The following is a 21,369-nucleotide window of genomic DNA, read 5'->3' on the forward strand; positions in this document are numbered from 1 at the left end:
CATCCGTGAAGCCGGAGCCTGCTCTCGCCGAGGAGGCCGACGAAGAAGAGGCCGCCTTGAAGTGGGCGCGCGAGGACTACGCGCGCATGGAGCTGGACCGCCAGCGCTGCGCCCTGGAGGAGATTACCGAACGCCGCCGCTGTGAAGCAGCGCGCCGGGGCGAGGGGTCGAGCAGCGGCGCCGGCCGTGTCAAGGAGGAGAAGCAGGAGGATGAGGCCGGCGACGACTACGCCCTGCTCAGCGCCTACTTCGGCCCGTAGTTTAGGGTTTTTTTCCGTCCATTTTATTCGTGTAAAAAACGTCTAAATTTCGCTGAAATATGTCGTGTTTGTTGAAATTTGGCCGTGTTTGCTGAAATTTGGCCGAACTGTGGAGACGTCCGGGGCCCGACCTGGGGGCGACGGCTGGGGACGTGCTCGCCCCCACGTCGAAAAAAACGCCGGCTCGTCCCCAAACGGCAATTTTCGACGCGTCTTGGGGACGCAACGGCTGAAGATGCTCTAAACATGACACGCAATGCGCGCGCCCATATAGATATATATAACCTGACTAGTACGAGGATGCGTACGCTCTAATAATATCATAAACTACCCTAAAAAAATAATATCATAAACAAAAATGGCAGAATCCAAACATAAATTCCACACCGAAAGCAAACTTTGCAGACATAAGCATAAATAGATTCCATTTATAATTTGTGGCCTAGCAGTGTCGCACATTTTACTACATCAGAAAACAAAAACCGTCGAGATAATCATGCATGTCGGCTTGCTGCTAGAGTGAGCGAGAAATTAATCACGCCGAATATGATGTTTTGTACGGCTCCTGCTTTGGCAGCGGGGCCAAAGAAAATCTCAGCCAGGCATGCATTCGCCAAGGAGCAGCATCAGCATTGCAACACCAGTGGGAGTGGGGTGCCCATCAAGCGTACGCCCTCCTTTAATTAGAGGTCCTTTTCTGGAAGAATTGACGAGCCACTAGTTCCAAATCCACCAGAGCCACTGGATACATGGCTGGTTACAGCATCTGCAATGAAGCCCTCGTATCCGCCTCAAATATTCACATAGTCTGCCTGAACAAACAGAAAAGAGCCACCCAATCAGACCAGACAAATTCAGCCCAAATGGCAGGGGTGACCAGTAGTCCCCATGCCCGACCCATATCTGGGGTGGATATGGGGACGCCCGCCGCATCCACCATATAGGACTGACCGCAAGGGCCTACGCCAGTTTTGTTATTCTTTTGGTCATTTCTAGGTCACTAATGGATTTGTCGAGGAATATGGCTATGGAAACACGGACCTTGGCAAATTCATATTCAACGAGTTCATCGATTCGTCGGATTTGAAAGACGGAAATGCTGACATGATGATGACGAGCATCCAAGAGGAAATGTAGAAGCCAGAGGAGTACGTACTAAACTTCAAGGGTTCCATATATGGACGAAGAGTTATTCCCTGTGATAGGATTGCCGGTGCACGGCTTCTGTCCACAGACTACGTACTTCACACTGAACCCAAAATACCATGAAGGTTTGTTTCGACGTCGCCTTCGAATGAGCGAAGGTTTGTTCTTATGCGTAGTGACTGCCCTAAAGAGAGTTGATGACAAATTCAAGCCGAGGAAGGATTGTTGCAAAAAACTTTTTTTTCTCTCCTCTGCAGAAATGCACAACCGCTCTTATGATGCTTGCTTATGGTAAGGCCATAGATGTAATTGATACTGAAATCCGGTGGAAGAGACCACAGTCCTGAACACACACGGTGCAATTTGCACGCACTATGGTGATGGTGTTTGGACCATAGTATCTAAGAGAGCCAACTGTGGTGGACATACAAAAATATTGTTGGAAATTAGAGCATCAAGAGGATTCCCATGTATGCTGGATTCAGTTGATTGCATGCACTGACAATGGAAGAACTACCCAAAAGGTATGCGTAGTCAATACCAAGATCAGGTCAAAGTGATCACCATCATACTTGAAGCAATGACAAGTGGCAACGAATGACTTGTGGATTTGGCATGCTTTATTTGGCACGCCTGGTTCTAATTAACATGACATCAATGTACTCCAACGATCTTCTTTGTTCAAGAGACTTTGTGATGGGGTTGCTGGCCGGTGCGGCTGACAACTCATCACCGGCGTGGCGTCACGCCGGGAGGCCGACACACATTGGCACATCAGTGGAAGAAACGGTTAGTGGCCATGGAAAATATTAATTACTATTATAAAAAAAAGTTCAAGCATGCTGAACACAAATTTAGCGCAAGTGGATAATTTATGATTACTCTCGGAACAAAATTTTAGTACACACGGACAATTCACAATTACTAGTGGAACACATTTTTAGTTCTTGTGTAATAATTCACTATTACTAGCACAAAATAAATAACTAGTGCTCGTAAACAATTCATGATCACCAATCAAACAATTCCGAGTGACTATAAAAACCATCAATATGTGAAACAACAATTTAGTTGTCATGAGCAATTCGTATAATGTCAATGGAATACCTAGCCCTCACGGAACGTTGGTGTGATTGTAACGAGAGAGCACAAAGGTTCATACAGGACTATTCACATCCTAAATGCGACGCATACGAATAAATGAACAATGCTCGCAGTCCATTTCACAACTATCACAAAAAAAGTACATATAGCATAATTCACAATGGCGAGTGAAACAAAAATTTAAATGCAGTACAATATAAGAAAAGTACTCAAGTCTCATTTTGGGGCCATAAGTATGAAAAAAAAATGCTAGATCGCATCAGCAAATAAAAGGTAAATACTTTCTTTTGAACAACTTTTAAGATTATTAGTTGGAACGATCACATTAAAAATCTAAAACACACACTTGTGAAGTAATTCAACGAGGGGAAAAAAGAGCTCAGCGACAAAAGAAAAGGGAGCGATAAAATACTTCGCTAAATTGTGAGCCTCGACATTCAAGCTACTAAACTAATGAGCCGATTGAACATGCTATTGATATTTTATTTTAGCAAAACAAAATGCTATTGATGGAGAGAATGGAAAGCAAGAACAATAAAAAAATTGTCCAGCCCAAGGCCCAGGTAGGATACACGCAGAATGGAACGGCCCAACAATATATGGTAGTACTCCCTCCATTCCAAATTACTTGTCTCAAAAGTAGATAAAAATTGATGTATCTACAACTAAAATACGTCTAGATACATTCATTTCCGTGACAAGTAATTCCGAACGGAGGGAGTAGTAGCTATCGAGCTCTGGGCGTCATATGGTCCAGCCCAAGCGAGAGCGGGTAGAATATACCAGTCCCTCGGCCTCGTCGTCTCCAGCACCGAGCCATGCCTTGCCGGCTTACCGCTGGCCAGCCCTCCAATCCAGTTCAATTTTGTCAGTCCCCGACCACCCCGTAGCTCGGCACGTGGATTAGTCCGACCACCGGCGTCGGCAAGACGGAGAGGAGTAGGGACAGGTTCGGTCATGTTCCGACGTGGGGGCGGCGGTGGAGCGAGTTGCCGGCGGCTAACTCTGGTAAGAGGTTCAGAGTAAACCCTACTGTGAATAGTTAGTAATGCGATGTGTAGACTACGCCTGCAAGCCTAAAACTTCTTATTCTGTCAAGTTGTCATCAGTACTTTCTGAAGAAAATTCTTGGCACTGTGGTCTGTCACCGTGAAATAAGAAGATTATTACCGTATTCCTTCCATATATTGATGTAATACAACATGGTTCCATTTCAGTTTTTGGAGGGGAGAAATCTGGACTGCTAATGTCAGAGGAGTAGTTGAGCGTTCCCTCTATCATTATCTCTGTGTAGAGTAACAAAATTGCAGTCATATAATGGCAACTGACAAGTCGAGGAATTTGCGTACTGCTTTTGCACCTTGCAAGGGTTTCATTCTGGTGAATGGAACCGGGTTTTTTTTTTCGAACAAAGAATAAGAATTTGCAGTCATAAAGATACTAGTTGTGGTACATTGTGTGTGAGAAATTCAGAAATTTCAGTTAAAAACTTGCAACTTGCAAGTCCCGTGCTACCTGCTTTTACTGGACTTCAAACAATCAAGGAATCAGTTATTTACTAGTAGCTGGAATAACAGTTAATTTGGCAGTGAAAACCTGTTGCCACTAAAGATTGTTCTTCAGGCAATCTTTGTGGTACTTTGCACAATAGAATATAAAATAAAACCCATTTCTCATCTTTAAAAGGTCCAAACAAACATTCGCTATTTACATCGATCTCTGCTTGCTCACAATTCCAATTTTTCCAGCGTCGGCCGCCGCAGATGAGAAGATGCTTAGTTGTACGCTGGGCAGCCCTTGACAACTATACCTTTAGCAGTGGGGCAAGAAGCCAAGGGACATCCATCCAAGTCATTTCCCCACCAGTTCAAACTGATGTTCTCCAAGCCTAGGCACAGGTAAATTAACACGGCCATGAATGCCAAACCAGCATCTAGTGCACCTGAAAGCAGATAATTGTGTCGCTCCCACCAGTCACGTCGATATCTATATACCACATAACCTGATAGAAACCCAATCAGTATCCATGTGGTGTAGTTAACTGCTGTGGCGGGTGGCATCTGGAAGATGGAACCCAGCATCACGGGCATGTTGATGAGTACGATCCAGTTCTGGCCTGGGAATGCCCTGTGCGCTAACCATACGAGGAGCGGGGCGACGGCTCCCCCCAAGAAGAACCAGTTCACTGCCGCGTAAGTTCCCAAGTCCCCGAATATTCTGCGCGGGCCAATAAGACCCCATATGACCGACGCGTCATAGAACACATGATCACCGGGGCAGGTCCAAGGGCTGCCCGCTGAGAGTAGCTCAATGTCGCAGATGTTGGGGATTGTGTCCATCAGCCACCATGCTGTCCCAAGGTACACGAATGCCGCGATCGTTGTTCCGACCACCTGCCATGTTCCAAAATATTGATGCTTAATGCCTTCTGTGCACTTATGCAGTGGAAATGTTAAATACACTATGATGGCCAAACAGAGCTTGCCTGAGCCATAAACATGGTCCTTGGGGGAATCTTCATGTAGTGGCCCAACTTAAAATCTTGCAGAAACATCAGAGCTTGGTGCATGCTGATATAACCGTATACCTTGAAGCACATATTTGCGACGGGTCGTCCGGGGTACAAGTACCCGATGATGTACTCTGTGATGATGTTCAGTCCTGGGGTCTGCATACAGTGGAAGAATGTGAGTTGTGGATTTGGTGCTTCAGATACGTATGGCATGCCGTGATGAAAGTTGATAGAATCCTTACCTGGTTTGTTGTTGCTGTGATAATTCCAATTGGGAGGGTGAAGAAAAATGCAATGGCGCATGCAAGTAACACACCCCACCAGGGCAGCTGGAGCTGCTCTATGTAGTATTCGCAAGCGAATACAGTGACGGCAATGTTAACTACAAGGATGCAGATGAACCACCACTCAGGGACCTGCTTGTATCTCCTCATTAGCTTTGTATGTATGTCCACACTTTTCCCTTGAAAAGCTGATCTGCTTAGCTGCAAAATTTCCCTGGACACAAGCATTTTGATTCTTAATTAGTTGCCGCAACCATGTGATTGTGCACAACAAACTGACAGGATTTTACCTTCCATGGAACAGGAGGACATGAACAATCGTCGCGGTAAGTGACGCGAAACCGATACCATATGTGACAGCAAAGAGAGTGCTGAGGTACAGTGGACCGTTTTTCTCATATGCCTCTGTATCTAGATGGAAATTGTCGTCCACGATAGCTGAGATGTTGTACTTCTGCCCGCCGGAGGTGAAAAGACCGGAAGAGAAGATGGGGAAGGTCTGCGCCTTGTAGAAATCAAACCAGTACCCAATAGGCACGATGATGTACATGACGATGAAGAAGCCTGCAGCGACATTCCCAGTGGCGAACCAGGGGCTGACGAGAGGGCTTCCTAGATAGCTGGAGATGGATGCCCAGTCAAGGCCGATTGCGGCGATGCCGAGCCCGTGGAGACCTGAGCCGAGCTGCTGGGCGAACACTGAGTTGGGGAACACCCAGCAGATCCAGGAGAGTGAGGTGAGCATCTGGAAAAGGTAGCCTGGGAAGGCGTAGTATGCGAAGCTGCAGGCGAACGCCACCAGGAAGAACTGGTTGCGCGTGAAGCCCCCTTTTCGCCGCCTTTCATCCTCGTGGAGTGCCCTGGTGGGAATATGCATTGAAAGCATGAGTTCTCACTTCTCAGGGAAAACTGCTCAAACATATTCAGTATATATTATTCAAACCATTGATTTCTCTGATCGTCAAAGCAAATAAATGTTTGTGCTAATCTTATTCTGCCTGTCTTAATTAGGTCACTGTATTTCCCTGAGATGGACACGGGATTTCTTTATTTTCTCCATGTTTTTTCAATGAATGGAAGGCATGAGCATGTCAGCATGATACCATTCAGTAGTCGTTGTCAGAACCAGGAACCTTAAGCTATATATTACTCTCAAGTGGTGTTAACTGAAAAAAATGCCATTGACTTAAAATGAGGATGGCCTCGATGGCCCCAACAACTCACAGGGGCCATATGCTAATTTAATCCTCGATCGGAGTTTTTTTTCTCTCTTAATCCTGAGTTTTATGGTTGTGTTCAGAATCTTTGGGTGGCTAAGCTGTTGCAATCATCTAATTTTCTTGGATGTAATTAAGCAGGGCCAGCCTGACGTGTCATGACCCACATGAGGTGTCTACTTCTCCACACCAACAATAGCTTATGCCAATTTGCTCAAAATTCAAATCTCCTACTACTTGGAAGCATATAGCAAGTACACCCTCTGTTCATAAATATAAGACGTTTTGGCAGTTTAAACAGAGGCATATATACATTGCTTGCACGCATCAAACACCAGTAATTGTACACAAGTTTTAAGAAAAGAATTCATGATCAAATTGTTAACCTAGTTTCTTTCTGAGTGCATCATTTTGACCGGCCAATTAAATTTGGCCATGTAATAAGGCAATGAAAAATTCGAAAATGAAGTTGCCTGCCGGAGAGGGGAAGCGTGTGTACCTGAAGAGGGAGACCTGCACGAGGTTGGACGGCCACCACATGGCCGCTGGCTCCACGAGGTACCGCCGGAAAATCCCCGCCCACCCGAACCCGAGCACCTGCGTGGTGAGCACCACGAGGAGGGAGACGAAGAAGGTGAGGTTTTTGCCGTAGAAGACGCGGACGGCGGTGACCACGTGGATGGCGTAGACGGTGCCGGCGCCGGCGTTGGCGAAGATGGTGATCAGCACGTGCTCCTTCACGTTGAACGGCCCTGGGTTGAGGGTGAACTCCCAGCGCGAGCCGCGGAGGAAGGCCCGCTCTGGCAGCGCCGCGGCCATGAGGCGGCCGAGCGGCACGACGGCGATCTGCGCGGAGATGGCGGTGATGGTGAGCGGCTCCTTGCGGTACCAGAAGAACTGGTTGAGGAAGGAGAGCACGGCGCAGGACGCCATGCCCAGCACCCACATCCGGAACGTCAACACCGGCGTGTCCGGGTCGTCGCCCACGGGGACCGTCAGCGCCACCTGCTCGATCGGCGAGTTCTCCGACGATCTGCCATGGCCGTCGTCGTGGCGCTCCGGCGAGTTCTGCAACGTTGACGGCCGGTTCGCTGCGCCATGAGAAGAGCAGAGCAGAAATGGTCAGCTGGCGTAGCAGGGGTGCGTGCACGGACGGAGCTAAGCATGAGAGGAGGCGGCTCACGGAGGAGTGGGGCGGTGATCTGGTCGCCATGGCCGCCGCCGTGGCCATGCTCGTCCTCTTCTTCCTCTTCTTGGTGGGACTGGGAGTGGAAGTGGGAGGAGGACGCCATGGTTATCTGTCTCAAGCTGGCTAGTCTCTACTGCTTCAGCTGTCGTCTCTGCATCGTAGTACTGTTTTGGAAGGTTTGGACTTTGGAACGTCGAGATCTAGGAAACATCCATCAGCAGCCACGTTCCCGGCCAGGTTCAGCGGGCATCCATAGGAGCGTAGCAACAACGTGGTCTGGGTCGACGAGTACGTCCGTTTCTCAACGAATAGTTAATGTTCGACTACGACTTGGGTATCAGCTAGTACGACTCTACCAACACCATATTTTCAACGTACCAATTCGGTCGTTGGATCGCCATCCAACAGCCACAACCGCGCCACACTGGACCTCTCTTTCTTCTTCCTCCCGCCGAACCATCGACCCCGCCCCATCCGTCTGACTACACCCCCGCGGCCAGCACGCGCTGTCACAGGCCGCCTTGCCGCCTCATGCTCCCCTCACCCCTTCTGCTTGTCTCCACCGCGACCACCCCTGTAAGCCCAGCTGATCCGTAGCAGTGCCGACGACACCCGCAAAGCCCCCACCCCCACCCCCCTCCCTCCTCCCTGACCCGCACCCGTCAACCTGCTTCCTCGCCTTAGCCTGGACACCACAGCTTGCTGCCCTCTTAGCGTTGTCCTGTCTCGAGCGAGGTCCTATCTCAGCCTTGCCAGGCATCGCCAGGGTCGACGTCGCTGAGCTCCTCACGTCGCCCCCACCAAACTGACATCAACCAAAAATTCAGACATGACATTTAGCAAAACCCCAAAAAATAACTACAGATTGACATGTTGTGCCGAACAGGAAAGACAATTCTAGACATTTTTATTATGTTCTCCAAACGAGCAGTTTCCAAGATTCCAACATAGATCTTGACAAAAAAAGGCCGGTCCAGATAATGGCTGCATCCTGCATGTGCACGGGTGCTATAAACAACATAGATCTTGACAAAAAAAAAGGCCGGTCCAGATAATTGCTGCATCCTGCAAGTGCACGGGAGCTATAAACAAACTCTCTATATCTGTTACTACTTTTATTAGCTCAATAATAAATCAAATTGAGTAATAAACCGCGATTGAACACATCAGGAGGGACGGTGGTATTACAGGCATGGCCTCGTTCATGAAACGAGATGCACCTTGTTGGAATTATCATCTGGTTCTCAAGACCACTGGTGGCCGGTGACCCCGAGAGGTCCAGGCTCGGCAGGTCAACCACCTCTATGAAACAGCGCAACTAACACCTCTATACAACAGCGCAACTAACTGACAATGATGTTCTTTTGGGAAAACTCGCCTCAGAGTTGTTGCAGGTTGCAGCTATAACTTGCCAAATGCCAAAGATCCAGAAGGGAAAGGAGGGTTGGCTCTGCCTCTGCTCAAGACACTACATAGTGTAGCAGCAATGAAGCACACAGACTCAACCAAATTATATAGCCTCAACACAACTGTATGTTTCTGTACTCTGTGCTCATTTACTTGTCATATCAGTTCTCGTATGTGGATTTCATTATTCCAGAATAAATGTACCTTGTTGGGATGTATCTTGAAATTATATGCTTCGTCTGCAATTCTCGGTCGTCTGTGCATCTTAATAACAAGCGCAGCATGAACGGCCATTTTGATTTATAGCAGCAAGAAGAGAAGAGTCGATGCCCAGGTGGTGCTACACACTGACCTGATTTGGCATTCCTTCTGTTGCCACCTTTTGAAGAATCCCTTGCCACATCAATTTGACTTGGAAGATCAGATCAGAGCGGTTCATGGGCAATCACAGATCACTTTTATGATCACAGTCTCTTCACATCTCTAGGAATTTAGATCTCTATAGGTGACAGAAACAGCTGTTCCGCTTCTTCCTCATTTTCTAGTCCGACAAGCTTCATGAGCATTGTGACACTGTCAAGGGTGCTGTACACCTCCACAAATCTTGGATGCGACTTATCCTCAACAAGGAACTTGTGCATCCTGCCATCTAGCTCTATGAAGCTGTACCCAGCTGATTTCTTGTGGTCTTTCTCCTTGAGTAACTTCCATACCTGGGCAACACCGTCCCATTTTCCAGACGACGCGTATATGTTTGACAGGATCACCAGATTTCCAGTGTTTTGTGGCTCGAGAAAGATGAGTTTGTTTACTGCTACTTCCGCTAGTTCTACGTTTCCATGGAAGCTGCAGGCACCGAGCAAGGCTCCCCAGATGACGGCGTCAGGCTCCACTGGCATGCTTGCTATCATACTGTAGGCTTCATTTAGGAGACCAGCACGCCCAAGCAGATCAACCATGCAACCATAGTGCTCGATTCTTGGAGTAAGACTAAATTCCGCTTCCATCGAGTTGAAGAGTAGCTTGCCTTCATCCACCAAACCTCCATGAGTGCAAGCCAAAATGACTCCAACAAATGTGATACCATCTGGTTTGACCCCTGTCATCTGGACACAGTAAAATAAGAATCAAGTTCCACACTGAGGAATGAGCAAGGCAAGAAAGTGATGATGTGTTAGTGCGAAAATATAGGAGTAAAATACAATTCAAGGAAGAAATCCTCACCCGCAACTTATGGAACAAGGCAAGTGCTTCCCTCCACGAGCCATGCAAGGCGAATGCCATGATCATTGAGTTCCAAGAACAGAGATCTCGCCGACGACGGATCCCCTGAAACACCTGCCAAGCTCTTTGGATGCTGCCACACTTGGCATACATCTCCAGCAGTGCATTGGCCACATACACATTCCTCAGGTGGCCTTTGCCCCTCGCATACTCCTCCACCTTCCTCCCAAGCTCCATGGCCCCAACAGCCGCGCACGCGGGCAGCACGCTGCTCACCGTAAGCTCATTCGGCTGCACCCCTGCCCCCTCCCACATCTTCAGGAACGCCCCCACCGCCTCCTCGTGCCGCCCGTTCTGCGCGTACCCGGACACCATGGCGGTCCACGAGACCACGTTCCGGTCCGGCATTTCCCCGAACAGCTTCTCCGCGGCGTCGAGGAGGCCGGCCCTGGCGTAGGCCGAGAGCAGCGCGTTGCTCACGGCGGTGTCCCTGCGCGGCATTTCGTCGAACACCCGCCTGGCGTCGCGCAGGAGGCGGTTCCTGGCGTAGAAGGAGACGAGCGCGGAGCCGAGGAAGGGGTCGCCGGGCGCGAGGTGGCCGGACTTGAGCAGCAGGGCGTGGGCGGAGAGCGCGAAGGGCGCGGAGGAGGGGGCGGAGGAGAGGAGGAAGGTGAAGGAGAGAGGGGTGAGCAGGCGGAGGCGGTGCGCGCGGGAGAAGGAGCGGAGGAGGAGCGGGCTGCGCGAGGCGGCGAGCGCCTGGAGGAGGCGGTCGTGGAGAGTGGCGGAGGGGGGCGAGGAGGCGAGGAGGAGCGCGGCGTAGCGGAGGTCGCCGGCGGCGAGGACGCGGAGGAGGAGCGGCTGCAGGCGGCGCTCGCCGCGGCGGAGCAAGCGCGCGTGTAGCCGCTTCACTTCCTCCATGGAACGAACCACGCTGCGCGGGTCGTCAAAGGCCCATCCAAGTGTAAGTCGAATATAAGTGAACAGGGCCCAGCGGCCTTCTCTCTAAAAAGACTTATATATACTTCCTAAATATAAGTCTTTCTGAAGATTTCAGTATTCGACTACATACGAATGTATATAGACATATTTTAGAGTGTAGATTCGCTCATGTTGCTCCGTATGTAGTCCACATTGGAATCTTTAAAAAGACTTATACTTCCTTTGTCCCATAATATAAGAACGTTTTTGGCACTAGTGTAGTATCAAAAACACTCCTATATTATGAGACAGAGGGAGTATTTAGAAACGGAGGGAGTACTATAAAATAAGTCGAATGTTTCAATATGTATTCCTATTTTTTAACACGTATTCGCAAAAATGTCAACACATGTATTTAAAGTTTTTAAACGTATATAAAAAATTTAGATGTATACAAAAAATGTACAATGTGAATGAAAAAGGGTTGACATCAAAATATGCATTTGAAACAAATGTTAATCATATATTTGAAAATTTTGAATTGTGTATAATTTTTTTCTTTATGTATACAAAAAAAATTAAAATGTGTACGAAAAGTAGATGTGTGTTCAAAAAAGAACGAAAAACCGGTGAAAACCAAGAAAGACACAAAGAAAACCAAAGAAAAAAAGAAAAAAGGAAAGGAAACAAGAAAACCCAAAGAAAACCATAGAAAGAAATGAAGAAAACCCAAAAAACTAAGTGAAATCAGATAAAAAACTGCAGGAAAAAAACACACACTCAGCTACAGTAATGGGTTGGCCAAATAATGTCGCGCTGTCGGCGAGATGGGCTACATATAGCTCCTGCGAAGAAAATAGGCCCTTAAGAGAATACCACAACTCTCTCTCTCTCTCTCTCTCTCTCTCTCTCTCTTTCTAAGGAAAAAGCAACTTTTTTCAACTAAAATACCACAACTTAGCGTGAAAAAACCCACAACCCCCCCAAAAAAACAAGAGCAAAAATGAACATCCTGACGATGATTATGCATACCTAATTTCAGGCAGCATATGTGGTGCATAGATTCAAGTGGAAGGATCTATGTGCATGAATAATTTGACCGACAAGGTATAAAACTTACAAAACATATCTAAGTTTTCATCGACAAGGTATAAAACGTACAAAACATAACTAAGTTTTCATGCAAGTGTATTGTATAGGGGGAGTGGCAAATATTTTCCATCGACAAGTAACAAAACTTACAAACACAATGTGTTTCTTCGTCAACTCATTCACAATTTTGCTATTCATCTCGAGATCGTCTCTCCCTCCGCAAGTCATTGCCGCAAGTTATGTCGATGGGCGACTCACAGACGCAAGTCCATAACAATGTTTTAGATTTCTATATTGTAAGTTATCCAATTTTTTATAAAGATTTAAAGGACTCGTTTTGTCTTTCGCAGCGAGATCTCAAAATTCTTGATACGCCGTGTTGCACACAGTTGTCATGTAGAAGTAAGTGTTTGTAGGAAATATTGATTCTACAAAATCAGGCATTCTGGAAAACCACTTGTGATAATAATATTGAAAGATTGCAAATTCACTATACTTCTGTCAAAAGGCACTTAAAAGGAGACATTAAACTTTCCCATTGATGAACCAGCATGGATTACAATTAGCAACACATCCTTTGAGCTGCCAAACCTTGATGAGTAATGATCTAATTAACACGCACACAATTTTCGAACTCAGTACATGGTTTATTTACGGCCACAGGTTTCTGGACGAATATAATTGCCTGCACACATATCCAAAGAACAGAATAAGTCAGTGATATATAGGTTGGTTCATGTGGCTTCTCAAAAGTAATAAGAGGAATCTACGCTGATCACTTCAACGATGACGTAAACTTTACTCCACCAAAACATTAAAATCTTAATAGGTCTAGTACATTTAATCATGAACTATGCGACTACTATCCGCATTCCAAAAAACAGTGCATATAGATTTTGTTTGAAGTAAAATTTTATGAAGGTTGGCCAAGTTTATAGTAATCTTATCAAACATTGCAAAAATTAACTTACTGTTAAATCTATACACACTATATTTTAACACAGAGAGAGTATTGACAAAACTTGGGCTGGCGCTATCAACATACACAAAAATTGTAGTAAGGTCATGCACTTGAGAGGTTTGCTTACAGGGGTCCGGAGGTTTCCTGGCGTGGAGCACAATGATTTGGAGGAACACTAGCAGTAGCAACACAGCGATACACCAAGGCCTGCTGCTCGTTGACATCTTTCCAGTCACAAGAACAATATATTGAGGCACTCAAAAAAGGATTCAAGGAAGTGCCGATAGCTTTTCACGGTGGTGGCTTATATAGTAGCTTCAGAGTCAACTTTTTACACAATAGTCCCACTTTTATGGATGAGTTAGCCACATGATCCTTTGCAGAGGCACTCATCCTCTCGACACTGTAGCCCCTAAGGGCGGTCATCACTGATCTTGGCAAGTAAACCGGTTCTTTGATTTTTCTTTTCTGAGGAAGTATATATCAAGCCAAAGTATGTGGACCACTCCCCCGAACGCTAGTATGATAAAGCACCATAGAATAACAAAAAATTAACAATGTCTGTCTGAATTTATTTGTTTCTAGGTCCTTCTTTGTTTTGGAAACAACTCCTTGGCCCCCTACTCACATATTTTCGCATCGACACTATCAAAAATCTTGTCTGCCAACCACAAGGAAACGGTTGATATGGATGCTCTACTTGTTAAACTAGATCTTGGGTAGGTAGAACAACATCTGGTCAAACTAAGAATTTTTTATATGAGTTGATGTGGATGTGGTTTGGAGACCGAGTAACCCAAATAACCAGTCGCCAATGAATAAAATAAAATGAAATTCAGGCACAACTTTCCAAAGCCTAGGGTTGAAATACGTGAGTCGGGTAGGCACAAATGTGTTAGTGAGTGTAGTTTAGATTGAGACACAGATGATTGAAATGACCAGTCGTCAACTCATTTGCAATTTTCCAAAAGCATATCCTATTGAATTGGTTTATCATGATGCACCATATCATGTGTGATTTTCTCAAGGTGAATCAATGTGTCACACATGTAAATGTGTCTAGGAAATACTGCTTCCCAGAAAGCACATGGGCAGAATCGGATACTTAATTCCTGCAAACAAAAAGGAAGAGAAGCGAATACTTAGATAACAATGAAGATTGTAAATTTCAGAATCCCGTAAAAAATCAAAATGCATCCTTTGCTTTGAGCTTACTGCCAACAAACTGGCCCAGCTGTTGATTCCTGACAGTACTGCATATTTTCAATATCATTTTGATTCTTGGGAAACAACCCAACGAAGTTTTCCAACTTCACTTAATGGTTTCCTATAGGATGAAGAAAATGGGCTTGACAAGGAATCAAAAGAAAAGAGTAAGAAAAACAATGACATAGATCTATGTTGACCAAGCTTCCAATTGAAAAACTGTACACAAGATTGTACGTTGATCTCCTCAGCAGTGAGGTAATGAGCTTTTCATCTTAACTAACAGTCCAGGCGTGGCAACCTAAAACCCTACTTTATTTAATGCCTTTGCTCATGTATTTACCTACTCCCTCTAGATTGGTATACAAGGTCCTCTCGTATATTGAGACTTATGACCACTCATTGAACTCCAAGAAAATATGAGTTATATCTCCAAAAGTGTACCATTAGATTTGATTCTAAAGGTGTTTTCAATGGTACACTTTATGTGGAACATAACTCTGTTTTTCTTGCTTAAATCGGTTTTTGTGAAGTACCCAGATCTATTATAAAAGTTCATGAGACGTACAAGGCACCCCAAACATAATAAAAAAATGGAGGTCCCTAACTCTATTTGGTGCGGTCGGATGAGGTTCAAGCGGGTGATGGTCCTCGTGAACCGGATGGAGGGGGGGGGGGGTTGTTTTGGCTACTTGGAGCAAATGGCTTTCTTTCAGCTCGGGCCGATATGACTATGGTAACAATTCCAGGCTCGTTAACCTTCTTAGAGTCGTCGTTATGCAAGGGCATCTGCCCTCCTTTTTTAGGCTCTATGGCAAACCCTTGACCAGGTCTTACTGGTATGGGCATTAGTGGCGCATCTTCTGTCGCAGTGAGTCCCGAAGGCATTGTCTTCGTGTCATTTTGTTTTACGGGTTCAACGTTGCCTGCTAAGGGGCGCTAGGGCAGTGATGCTAGATCAAAGTAGTGTGTCTTGTTAGGAAACAATGTCAGCATTGGGCGTAGTTGGGAGATCACTAGAATATGGTATTCGGTGTTACCAACATGTTTGAGGGGCCCTCCTGCCTCACCATGTCTTCGCTGAGTCAGAGATGGTAAGGACGTGCCTCGACGGTGACAATATCACGAGATGGGGCAAGGTTGACACATGCTCAACGGCTTTTTCCTAGAAGGTTTCACTAAAAAAAAGACACATCCGTGACATTTTGGGCCGAACGAAATTTTTTTCTGTCATACATATGACACTTCTATGATGATAATTGTGACAAAATCCGGTATCATCATAGATGTGGTGGGCTCCTACTTCTATGACAAAAAATCATGACAGAAAATGGGCTTTTCGTCCTGGGTGGGACGGAGACGCAGCTGCATGACATTCTTTGGGCCATCCATGATGGAAAAAACCGTGGTAGAAGCGAGGGCGAGGAAAATTTCGGGGAGTTCCCGGTTACGGTGGGAGGTCGGGGGCCGAGCAATGCGCGTTTCTCTTGTACACGTACGCGCGTGTGTGCGTGGCGTTGGCTCTAACTGAACCCAAGCGAGGTGTTGGGCTCTAACTGAACCCGAGCGATTGCACTGCAGACTACGCGTTACTGAATCTGAGCGATCGATCGATGGCTGTTAACTGAACCCGATCTAGCGATTCCTTCGCTACTGCTGCTAACTGAAGCCGATCGATGCTGCTTCTGGATGAACAGTGAGCGTTGCGGGGGGGGGTTGGATGAACAGTTCCCAGTGGGGGTGGATGAACAGGACCCCGTGGTGTTGCCTCAGGATGAACAGGACCCCGATCGATCGAGCCGGTTGGGGCTGGATGAACACGACCCCGTGGAGGGCTGGATGAACAGGACCACCCCGTGGAGGGCAGGATGAACAGTAGACGGTGGAGGGCAGGATGAACACTAGCCCGTGGAGGGGTGGTTGAACAGGAGCCCGTGGAGAGGGCTGGTTGAACAGTAGCCGGTGGAGTAGCGCGCGGTGGAGGCTGGATGAACAGGAGCCCGTGGATGGACAGTCGCAGGTGGAGGCTGGAGGAGGTCGACGGTGGATGAACAGTAGCTCGTGGAGGCTGGAGGGGGTCGACGATGGGGCGGCGATGCGTGCGCTGCGCCGCAAGCAGGCGGCCCCGCCGGCGCTGGTTTGGTTTTGGCGGCTGGAGGAAGACAGGACTAAAGAAACACGACAGACTGTAAAAGCAGCAGGAGTACTTAACAACCTTAACTGAAACTAGTAGGGGTGCTTATCAACCAAAGCTGAAAGCAGTATGAGTACTTATACAGGTTCAACCGTACAAAGCACGCCTCGAATAGTGCTACTTTGCCTACAGTTAACCAAGGGTGAGGCCGCCAAGCCCCAGGACAAGGCCCAGGCGCCACCCCGTGCATCCACAACCTTCTGAAAGCGGCTTCATCTCGCAACGTGGTCAATAAACAGGATATTCGCTTTAGAGCCATGGAAAAGTATGAACATAATCTTCTGTCCTGTTCTTCAAGATGGACGGGCCTTCATTATTTGAGACCACCCATGAATAAGTATCTTTTCACCTCCAAGGGGAATTGAGTAGGTCGACATAAACATCATGTTGTGACCAAGCGCAAGTCTGACCCGACCATGGTCAGGCATCTGTATAGGAACAATAGAACTCGGCAGTTCCTGTTTCAAGAAGATCACAACTGTAAAACTATGTATAAGCAATAGTTTATGAACAACATATATAACAGAAAACAGTTCGTACCATAAGTTTCTCTACAAAGTTGGACCTGTTCAATGAGTGCAGCAGTGGCACACATATCCCATGTGGCCTTCCACCATTGAAACGCCCCACAAGGACCTCAAGACGATCAATAAAGTGTAGGAACTTGTGGATGTCGATCCAGTCAACTTCAGTGCCATTAGTAACAACCGAGTTATTACAGAGTAACAAACGAGCAGACTGCTTAACTCTGAAAAAACCTACACGTGCCACTAATTATAAGAAAATATTAGTTAGAAGTAGTATCTTCGTGAGAGATTTGTTGCTACTTCTAAAGTTAGATTGTGATTAGTTAGACAGAATAGGTGGATTAAGAAGTAATCGAGGCAACAAGCAAGAACCAAATACAAAACTAACATGGATGAACAATTGGAACGACGTCGGGGTGGAAGATCACAATGAAGATGAGACCAGGTTCTGCTATTTCCATCAACATTCGTGCGCCAACTTTCAGTCTGTAACACTTGAGAAAGTTTATCCAAGTCCGGCCATAAAAAAAGCAGCGATCTTCTTGGTTCATGAACCCAACTCAGAACTTATATCCATGGCTTGTCTTCACTGTGACCATTAAACTAGTGTATTCAGTTATGGCAAGGCCGAGCATCTTGAGTACATGTGTTCTGGCAGAGCAAATAATACACTACAGGAAAAATAACATGAGAACACAACATGTTCAAAAAACCCCCACCCTCCCGGATAGAAAAGAGGATTCTAGGAACATACTGTACGCGTTTCAAAATGATGTGTTAGGATGAGAAGGAACAAGTGTGGCATCTCGCCGAGGGCGCAGAAACCTATAGGGTACTCGCACTTTGGGCACTGCAAATGAAACACACTAGATTCAGTAGGAGGAAAAATGCATCAACGGCGGCGGCTGCCATCCTAGGATTACCTGCGACCAAGGGACTTGGGTTTATTGGGGATGGATGAAGAATTCGTACCTGGTTCTCCATGAGAAAACCCTATGCAATCGCCGAGAGGGGGTTTTCTCTGAACAAGCAGACGAGGGAGAAGGGGATTCAGGCCCAGTGAAATATTGCCGCTTCGTCCGTCCAGCTTACTGCTAAAGATGGAAAGGGGGGATTGTGATTTGACGGATCATTGGGCATTACTGCGGCGCTACGACCGGGGTGTGTCTACCGTGAAGTTGTGCACTCTAATTTGTACATATGGCATGTGGACCCCGTTGCCGGTTGCCCCACATATATCAGCAAAAGGAAGTAGAAGGACAGGAGTAACTAGTTACACATAAATATATTTTTTGACAGAGAGATACTCCCTCTGTAAAGAAATATACAAATCTTTTATATCACAGGCTCACCTTGCCGAGAAATATACTCCCTCTGCAATGCACGGGCATTATGGGGGTTCAGCTTTTTTATGGGGGATCAGCTGAGAATATAATACTCAGATAGGCTCACGGTTCTGGACTTTGGGCCGCAGGCCGACCCTGCATCTTTGGGGGCCCATGTGTTCTACCTCAGCGCTTTTCATATTGCAAGCGATCGGTACGGCGCTGGTTTTAGATGTTGTCGCAAGGCGAATACACAAAATTGAATAAAGCACGGTAGCTGTTGGAATGAAATCGAACGACAGTTCCTAACCAGCAATCAGAGTTGCAATTCTATCAATGATATACCATGTGATAAATAATACTGTCATACTACTTATACACACAGGACACTTGTTTCACCATGCCAGATTATTACATCAAAATCTCTCGGAGGATAGATCAGTTCGGCAGTTGCGTGCTGCTACTGAAGAATTTCAAAGTTGATTTGGACCAGCTCTCCTTGCCGAGAAAGTTTGATTTTGACATCATCCCCTACCGCAAGATATGATTTAGATTTGAACCTTGACCATCCTTTAGCATCAATCATCATGCGACCATCCTTTGTACTTACGGTATATTGAGCAGGTTCATTCACACCAAGGCTGCGCATGGTAAGAGAAACTTGGCCGCAGTCGCCTGGATTGTTGAACGACTCCATCGTTGCTCTAGAAATTCTCTGTTTGCAAACAAGAAGACATACCCAAACAGTTAGATCAACACAGTGAATCATGTGAAACAACATGGAAAGAAAAAAGAACGAAGCACTTGGGCGGCCAATGCTTACCAAGAAGGTGGACATGTCGGTTTTTATAAGGACTTTGGTATATGAAGTGCGAACTGCAGCCCAGCCTGTTGCCGGTGCAACTGCACGGGCCAGAGCAGATGCAAGTGCAAGTGTTGGTGCAACCTTGGAGAACCTAACAGAGTGGTCTTTCCACTCATAAACATGATGATGAAGACATGCCGCATCAGATTTGTTGGGAAGCTTTACAAGAACCACACCCTTCGTAATCGAAGGCACAGCCAGGAAATTGTTGTGGTCAAGTACAGCCTCGAGAACACGCCTGACAACAATGCTACAGGAAAACACTAGTTCAGGACACGTGACGACAAGGACACATCAGCTGGATAGTTCAGCAGTACAACTCATCATCAGGTCTTCCAGTTCACACTGCATGACTTTGAGAACTTCATCTCCACCGTGGACCTGGTTCTAATTCAAACAGAAACCATATTTTATTACTACCTCCGTTCAGAAATATAAGATGATTTTCGATACTATACTCCATATATGACTACATATACGCAGAGAAATGAGTGAACAAAGACACTAGAACATGTCTTCAAAGGCATGAGAGCAGAGGGATTACATGCAATATCCATAACACAAGTTACTGAGGCAAATATACCCTCTTAAAAGGTAGCATCGATGTTTATAAAGTACTCCCTCCGTCCCAAAATTCTTGTCTTAGATTTGTCTAGATACGGATGTATCAAGTCACATTTTAGTATTAGATACATCCGTATCTAGAAAAATCTAAGACAAGAAATTTGGGACAGAGGGAGTAGTTGAAAGTAATCTATAAGAAATCAGTGTCAACCTCTCGCATGTTTTGGTCAAAAGAGAAATTTAGAACCGTCATTTGGCACACAAAAATCACATGCAAGATCACCCAGAAAGTTGTACTACTAGTACTACTACTGCGTGTTAGATGAAAAAACATGATCAAGATCGAGAAAAAGATCGTCAAGAAGAGATATTACCTGGACTTGCTTAATGAGGGATCCTGGAGAGGGGGGCTTGGATAGGGCGATGGCTTTGAGCTTGTCTGCGGTAGTCTCGGCGGGGTGCTTGCGCTTCTTCGTACCATGAGCCTTGACGGTTTTGGCCGGAGCCATAGACATCACTTCCAGCGTCCATCAAGAAATTGTCAAATAGAAATAATAGAAAAGAAACCATAATCACAAACCAAAAAGAAGAAAAGAGAGGGAGTTATAGGATCAGTCTCGGGGTTGCAAGACCAGGCCTTGGCCAGAATCAACACCATTGATGCGCTCACCTTTCCTTCTTTGGGAGAGAAGAACAATGGCAGAAGCAGGTTGGGATTTTCTTGAAGAAATCAGGAGATGAGGTAGAAGCGAGGGTTGGGTAGAGAGGAAGCTCAGAGAGAAGAGTGAAATGATGGTTGCTTCGTCCGTCCAACTTACTGCTGGAAAGGAGGGGGTTTTGTGATTTGACGGCTCATTGGGCATTACTGCGGCGCTTCGATCGGGGTAATCTACCGTCACTCTACTACGAAGTAATTCAGTGCATGGCTAGTGGACCCCGATGCTGGCTGTCCCACACGTCGGCGAAAGTGAGTAATTTAGTGCATGGCTGGAGGAGGATCCGCACGGTAGAGCGTGTCCACTGTTTTTCAGAAGAAAAAATGATTACAACAAGCGTTTCCACTCTTACGACGGAGGAGTGCGAAACACGACATCCACTTGAACATACACAGTGCTCCTACTACTAGGCATGTGCAGTGGTTCATACGTCAGTACTACACAATCTTGTTGCTAGTATAGTAAGATATGACGATAACAAATGATGTTGTGTGCATGTCAACTACTCCTATATGTAACATAGTACCGCTTTTTTGACTGTCCGGTCGAGAATGAACGGTGAGATCAATGTTAACAGAACTAGGTCCACAGCGCACGGAGAGTACGATGCTACAGTACTCCACGAAACATGAACCATATGAAGCACGAATAGTGTTAG

At 46.3% G+C, this 21,369-nt stretch overlaps 3 protein-coding genes and 1 long non-coding RNA gene across 4 annotated transcripts; 1 reads left to right on the forward strand and 3 right to left on the reverse strand.

Annotated features, from left to right (window-relative positions):
• Positions 1–3,304: 3,304 nt before the first annotated feature.
• On the forward strand, positions 3,305–4,516 carry LOC125520677. The gene is made up of 2 exons (XR_007288787.1): positions 3,305–3,518; positions 4,259–4,516. It is a non-coding gene; the product is annotated as an uncharacterized LOC125520677 (long non-coding RNA).
• LOC125520674 (oligopeptide transporter 7-like) lies at positions 4,166–7,952 on the reverse strand. Its single transcript, XM_048685638.1, has 6 exons — positions 7,707–7,952; positions 7,023–7,614; positions 5,597–6,166; positions 5,265–5,520; positions 4,996–5,178; positions 4,166–4,903 (listed from the first exon to the last, which is right to left on the reverse strand). Exons 1-6 carry the CDS (start codon positions 7,813–7,815, stop codon positions 4,286–4,288), a joined length of 2,328 nt encoding a protein of 775 aa, XP_048541595.1. The 5' UTR covers positions 7,816–7,952; the 3' UTR covers positions 4,166–4,285.
• A 203-nt stretch (positions 7,953–8,155) lies between these two features.
• On the reverse strand, positions 8,156–9,462 carry LOC125520676. Its single transcript, XM_048685640.1, has 2 exons — positions 9,324–9,462; positions 8,156–8,517 (listed from the first exon to the last, which is right to left on the reverse strand). Exons 1-2 carry the CDS (start codon positions 9,411–9,413, stop codon positions 8,242–8,244), a joined length of 366 nt encoding a protein of 121 aa, XP_048541597.1. The 5' UTR covers positions 9,414–9,462; the 3' UTR covers positions 8,156–8,241.
• Positions 8,524–11,309, reverse strand: LOC125520675 (pentatricopeptide repeat-containing protein At5g08510). Its single transcript, XM_048685639.1, has 2 exons — positions 10,344–11,309; positions 8,524–10,225 (listed from the first exon to the last, which is right to left on the reverse strand). Exons 1-2 carry the CDS (start codon positions 11,259–11,261, stop codon positions 9,611–9,613), a joined length of 1,533 nt encoding a protein of 510 aa, XP_048541596.1. The 5' UTR covers positions 11,262–11,309; the 3' UTR covers positions 8,524–9,610.
• Between the last annotated feature and the right edge of the window lie 10,060 nt (positions 11,310–21,369).

Source organism: Triticum urartu, chromosome 7 (genome assembly GCF_003073215.2).
Source record: "Triticum urartu cultivar G1812 chromosome 7, Tu2.1, whole genome shotgun sequence".
Taxonomy (NCBI): domain Eukaryota; kingdom Viridiplantae; phylum Streptophyta; class Magnoliopsida; order Poales; family Poaceae; genus Triticum; species Triticum urartu.

What these genes read in the sequence shown, in the direction of transcription:
- LOC125520676 (XM_048685640.1), bottom strand. Translation starts at nt 9,413, where the DNA reads ATGGCCGTTCATGCTGCGCTTGTTATTAAGATGCACAGACGACCGAGA. An exon ending in TCAAGATACATCCCAACAAG is followed by an intron (nt 8,518 to 9,323) that starts GTACATTTATTC and finishes GGTTGATGTCAG; the next exon opens with TTTGGTGGGGGCGACGTGAG.
- LOC125520675 (XM_048685639.1), bottom strand. Translation starts at nt 11,261, where the DNA reads ATGGAGGAAGTGAAGCGGCTACACGCGCGCTTGCTCCGCCGCGGCGAG. An exon ending in CCTTGTTCCATAAGTTGCGG is followed by an intron (nt 10,226 to 10,343) that starts GTGAGGATTTCT and finishes TACTGTGTCCAG; the next exon opens with ATGACAGGGGTCAAACCAGA.
- LOC125520674 (XM_048685638.1), bottom strand. Translation starts at nt 7,815, where the DNA reads ATGGCGTCCTCCTCCCACTTCCACTCCCAGTCCCACCAAGAAGAGGAA. An exon ending in TCACAGCAACAACAAACCAG is followed by an intron (nt 5,179 to 5,264) that starts GTAAGGATTCTA and finishes CACTGTATGCAG; the next exon opens with ACCCCAGGACTGAACATCAT. An exon ending in GGACCATGTTTATGGCTCAG is followed by an intron (nt 4,904 to 4,995) that starts GCAAGCTCTGTT and finishes GGAACATGGCAG; the next exon opens with GTGGTCGGAACAACGATCGC.